At 40.8% G+C, this 5,989-nt stretch overlaps 1 protein-coding gene across 1 annotated transcript; it reads left to right on the forward strand.

The window, feature by feature from the left end:
- Positions 1-3,308: 3,308 nt before the first annotated feature.
- Positions 3,309-5,759, forward strand: LOC123405239 (kinesin-like protein KIN-7H). Its single transcript, XM_045099005.1, has 10 exons — positions 3,309-3,561; positions 3,644-3,762; positions 3,797-3,962; positions 4,108-4,197; positions 4,302-4,402; positions 4,489-4,602; positions 4,693-4,774; positions 4,856-4,923; positions 5,020-5,073; positions 5,745-5,759. Exons 1-10 carry the CDS (start codon positions 3,309-3,311, stop codon positions 5,757-5,759), a joined length of 1,062 nt encoding a protein of 353 aa, XP_044954940.1.
- Positions 5,760-5,989: the final 230 nt, after the last annotated feature.

The following is a 5,989-nucleotide window of genomic DNA, read 5'->3' on the forward strand; positions in this document are numbered from 1 at the left end:
GGTCCACCCTAGCCTGTGCCCAGGCCGCTGCCACACCACTCGCCGCCGCAGCCGACCTCAACCATCACTGCTGTCGATCTCAACCCACCCGCCTCCGCGGTCGTACCTCTGCCCGCTTGATGCCCCCGTTTCGCCGCTCGAGCACAACTTCTGGATCAAATCAACGCGACAACTACAACGACTTGGGATGATGCGTCTGCTCGATGCAGAACGGCGGCGGCGCGCAGATAAGGCGTGGCGGAGCGAAGTATTTGCAGGTGGAGGCGGGCCTCCATGGCTCACACGGGGAACTCCGAGGTTATGGCGCGACAACGACGACTCCTTATGGCGATATAGAGAAGCCTAACCCTTGCTCCCCTCATCGTATCCCCTCCTCCGACAGGAACTCATCATCTGGTGAGATCTCCTCCCCATGCCTCCAACCGTGTGCCAAGCACCGGCAAGAAATTTTGTTTTATGAGAATTTGTTTGCTGATGAATAAATGTATTGAATGTAAGATTGCATTGTTGTAGAGAGAGAATGGAACACCATCTTCAGTTTGTCATCTGATCCCACATTCTCTACCCCATGAGTGAAATAAGATATCAGTCCATTGATCAATTCACGTAGCCTCTTTGTTTTGCTTTGCTTGTCCCGCTCAATTTCTCATCATGGTGGAATTAACAATGGACGAGTTGATTTCTTAACAAAATAGGATAGGACTGACTACATTAGTTAGTTAGCTTATTATTTTAATAAATCAAAATGATTATAAAAAGATTAAAAGCGTGTGGTATTCTTTTGTCCCGTTGCAACGCACGGGCACTTTTGCTAGTCTTTACCTAATAATAAAGGAAATAGTGTTTCTGGTCGTCCGTCATAGTTTTTTCCCCTAAAGTTGCCCTAAATTACCCACTATGCCATCGACAAGTCAAAAACGATTCAGATTTCTTCTCCTGTTAAAATCGACGTGCGGTTTCGTTCTTATAAGGTTGGACACATTAGTGTCAAAAACGCATGTGTAGCGAAGTGGCGAAAGCCTTGCCCTCCTATTGTGCAGACCTGGGTTCGAATCCTGATCCTAACGTCTTTTTTTGAGTCCCATTTTCTCTTTTCATTGCAGCTAGCATTCACATCCTTCTTCCTTATACGGGTTCATGGTCCGGCCCATATTTTTATCTTTATTTTTATGCCTTTCTTTTCTCATTTCAATTTTTGTTTCTCCTATCTTTAAATTAATTCGTAATTTCCTAAAAATCCAAATTTTAAAAGACGTGAGTTCTAAAGAAACTGTTAATGAAATCATACAATGTTTATTATTCAAAAATTTAGGACTTTGCAAAAAATTATGAATTTTAAAAATGTTTACGATATCTAATAATGTTAATTATTCCAAAAATGAATTGTGGATCAAACAAATGTTCAATATTCAGAAAATCCAAATTTTAAAAGACGCGAGTTCTAAAAAAATTGTTCATGAAATCATACAATGTTTATTATTCAAAAATTTAGGACTTTGTAAAAAATCATGAATTTAAAAAATGTTTACGATATCTAATAATGTTCATTATTTCAAAAATGAATTGTGGATCAAACAAATGTTCAGTATTCAGAAAATATTATAAAATTTGGAAGATTTTAGGAAAAATGAAAAAGAAATAAATAAAAAGGTAAATAGAAAAACTAAGAGAAAATGTGAAACCGAAAAGAAAAGATAAAAACGTAAGATAATAAAAATAAAAACCAGGCAAAAATCGGTTCATTTCTCGAAAGCGATGGACACTAAACTGTCGATATGAGGTTTATGTATCAGTGGCTTAATATTGATTTTCATATTGTTTGAAATTGTGCTAATAATGATTATTATTTTCATACTGTCATGTGATCTATTTTAGTGGTTCTCCATAAGATTGATCTAATTAGCTCAAGAATTTGAGCGGTTAAGTCTTTTAGGTTTAGGTTTTAATTAGTTTTTGAGAAGTGTTTATATGCCTAGGGATTGGGAGTAGTTTATGATCGACGAGATTAGTTGTTAAAGTTTTAAACATTTCATTATGCTACACAATAACAAGTGTGGCGTGCAGTGGCAGACTTATAACCTTGAGATTTACCACGTCAAATGCATTGTAATTACATGGCACGCCGGACATTATAATTATTAAAGATGGTGGAATAAATAAATAAGTGTCAACATGATGAGCCACCCTGTTAAAGAAAAAAGAGGACGCTCATACATCAAGGTATTGAACCATACTTATTTGGCTATGGCATAATATTTTGTCTCACGTTGCAACGTACGGGCATATTTGGCTAGTCTCTCCCTAATAATAAAACAAATACGGTTTCTGGTCATCCGTCTTGAAAATTACCCCTAAAGTTTACATAAATTACCCATCATGCCACCGGTAAGTAATAGAAAACGTTTCACAAAACAAAAAATCTTGGAATAGGTCGGCCCATGTAAAAAGCTCCTATATTACGCTCTGCACGCTGGGAGAATATCCAGCACAGGCGCGTGCTTTTAGTTCCGTTTATTTATTTATTTTCAGTTCCGTTTTATTTTTTTATTTTAAATAATTTAGAACTTCAAATAATCTTTAAAATTGTAATAAACTGAGAATTATAAAAATGTTCAAAAGAAAATATTTAAACCCGTTCAAAATATAAAAAATATTCACAATTTTTAGTAAATGTTTGTAAATTGCAAAAAAATGTTCTCAATTTTAAAATCGTTCCCATATTTGTAAAATTGTTCACGAAAGATCTAATGTATATATTTAAACATTAATGCTTCTAAGTCTTTGTGATAATATAGCTGTGTGAATTTTGAAAAATTAACTGTTGGATGGATCAGATTATTAGTGTATGTTTTCTAATTTTTTTTAAAAAATTCAGAATAAATCTTTGAGTTACCAAATTTTTTGACAAGGATGATATATATTTTTTGAAAATGTAAAGATTGATTCAACTTGTGAATAAATTTAAAAAAAGAAACATTTTCTTGCATTTGTGCACAAAATTTTCTAAATCAAACGATGATACGTGAACATAATGTGGTCACCATTATTAGGGATTATGTTTTTTTTCTTCCATGGCAACGAACGGGCCATTTTGCTAGTCTCCCCTAATAATAAACCACGGATCGCTTCTGCCGTACGTCGTCGGCGGTTTTGCACAAAAGCCCCTCCGTTTTCGACGATTCAACCCGCAGTCCTTCTGTAAGTCAAGTCGAACCGTTATTTTAAGTTTTGCAAAAAACACCCTATATTTTATCAAAACTAACTCCTCCCTCCTTCCCCCCTCTCTCCCCACAACCCCCACCCCGCAAATGGCGACGCCGCCGGCTCCGGCGGGCGCAGAGGGACCTCTGCCCTCCCGTGTTCGTGGCGGCTGTTGGCCACAGCCCCCGCGGGCCGCCGCGCCCACCACACGCGGCTCCCGGGCCACGAAACCACCCCCGCTGGCAATGGTGACGCACGCCGCCCTCGACCTGGATCTGAAGACCCCAGCCACCGTCGCCTCCTCCCCAACAACCGTCGCCTCCCGCCGCCGCCTCCTCCGCAACCACCTTCGCCTCCCGGGTCCGCCGCCTCCTCCCCAACCACCTTCGACTCCCAGATCCGCCGCCACCAGCTCGCCCTCAAGGAGCTGACACCCGTCAAGGAGCGGTCCTCGCCGGCCACAACTCGGTGTCCGTCGAGGAGAGCACCAGCCGGAGCTTCATCGCCGACCAGGGTGACCCTCTTCCTCCTCCCATCGAGATCTCCCCCATACTACTGCAGGTCAACTACGCCTCCACATGACCTTCATCGGTAGAAGGTGGAGGCCAAGGAGGAGAGGATCATGGTTTCCGTGCGGGTGCGGCCCCTAAATGGCAGGGAGTCCGGCGACAGCTCCAACCGGGAGTGCATCAGCCCCACCACCGTCATGTTCCGGAGTACCGTCCCTGACCGCGCCTTGTTCCCCACCGCCTACACCTATGGTAAGCAGAAGCACCGGCAGAGCTCAATTTTGCAAATAATGCATGGCAATGTTGGCCACAATTGCTATTCTTGATGTTGAAACCTCGCAGGGATTTCATTCGGCAGTCGATTTCTCAGTTTGTTCTTCTTTTGTGTCCTTTTCAGACAGGGTGTTTGGCCCCAATTGCTCTACCAGACAGGTCTACGAGGAAGGAGCAAAAGAAGTTGCTCTATCAGTTGTCAGTGGAATCAACTGTATGTACAAAACAAACGATGCAACTCCGTTACGTCACTAATTTGGTCTTTGGATGAACTGATGTTGACCAACTAATATTTGCACATGAATCTCTTATCGACAGCAAGCATATTTTACTATGGGCAAACAAGCAGCGGAAAGACTTACACAATGACTGGAATTACTGAGTACAGTGTTATGGACATTTATGACTACATAGATAAGGTGTGCGTGTGCGTATGCGTGGCATGGATGATGTTATACTTCACTTCGCGAGATGATATTTGCCTCATTGTTTGTCATTGCTACAGCACCCTGAAAGAGAATTCATGCTGAAATTCTCAGCAATAGAGATATATAATGAAGCTGTGAGGGATCTTCTGAGCCATGATACGACACCTCTTAGACTGCTTGACGATCCTGAGGTACTCCATTCTCCTTTGCTTAAGCTTACTATAACTATTTTTTACCCAACCCTAGGCTGATCTCCCACTTCATCATTTGAATTCAAACAGAAAGGGACTACTGTTGAAAAGCTTACGGAGGAAACATTGAGGAACAAGGACCATCTTAGGGATCTTCTTGGAATGTGTGAAGGTGCGGGCAAAAATTTCTAGAAACAAAACATGCACCATGTTTGTTCTTTTAATCATTTGCTTAATTTGGTATGTACTGCAGCTCAAAGAGAGATTGGAGAAACGGCTTTGAACAAAGCGAGTTCTAGGTCCCATCAAATACTCAGGCTGGTTGGTGGCTCTTTTATATATTTATTTTACACTACACTTGTTGACCCACCCGCAAAAAAAAAGATGATTTTGTTGACAAGTTTTTGTTACATTCAGACAATCGAAAGTTCTGTTAAACAGTATTTAGGAAGAAGCAAATCGAGCACCCTGGTATCTTGTGCGGTACGGAATGTCTTTCTATATTCATGATTATTTGGTACTAGCATGTTTCCATCATCTCTGAGGTTCTTCTTCTGGACAAAACTTTGTTGACCTAGCTGGAAGTGAGCAAGCATCTCAGACTGCTTCAGCTGGTATGAGGTTAAAAGAAGGTAGTCATATTAATCGAAGTCTGCTAACACTCGGAAAGGTTGTTCGCCAACTCAGGTTTGTTTGGTTTGTTTTCTTCTTGCAAGAACTTGTAATCCCAGTGGTTTAGTTCTTATGTAAATAGAGTCCCGTCATACAAATTATCAGACTTTGCACATATATTTCCTCTTTCTTTTGTATTCACTAGATAAAGTTATTTTGAATTCCATTTTCTGTTACAGTTTGACGTTTCTCCTTTCTGCTCATTTTGTCTGTTCTTTGAAAGATGACCATTACAGCTGTTTGCACATATATTCCTTCTTTCTTTTGTATTCATTGTATACCTTTTCTCGACAAAGGGTAATAAATAATTTTTCCGACAAAGGGTAAAAAAAGAAGAATCTAAAATGAACTTAGATGATTTGCCATGTTTGTCAACTAAAATTTTCAAGGCAAATTAATGATTCTTCAAGGAAAGTCAGAAAAAATGCTGATTTGTCATGTCTAAAATCTGACTTTCCTTACATATTCAGGTCCTTGTTTTCTGAATACTTTTGATTTTCGCATTTGACCCAAAGATATTAGCAGCATAAAATTGAGAGTTTAATTTGAGCACTGTGACGCAGGCAATCCCAGGAGAAGCCCGGCAGTCCGAACTCGGCTAGGCGGGCTACTACATGCTGCTGGTCGGCACAGCCGCCGTGTACCAGTGCTTCTGCCTCGGCATAATCGGCGCCATCTACTACGGCTCGGCGCTGTTCTCCGGAATCATCATCAC

The sequence above is a fragment of the Hordeum vulgare genome, chromosome 6H (assembly GCF_904849725.1).
Source record: "Hordeum vulgare subsp. vulgare chromosome 6H, MorexV3_pseudomolecules_assembly, whole genome shotgun sequence".
Lineage (NCBI taxonomy): Eukaryota > Viridiplantae > Streptophyta > Magnoliopsida > Poales > Poaceae > Hordeum > Hordeum vulgare.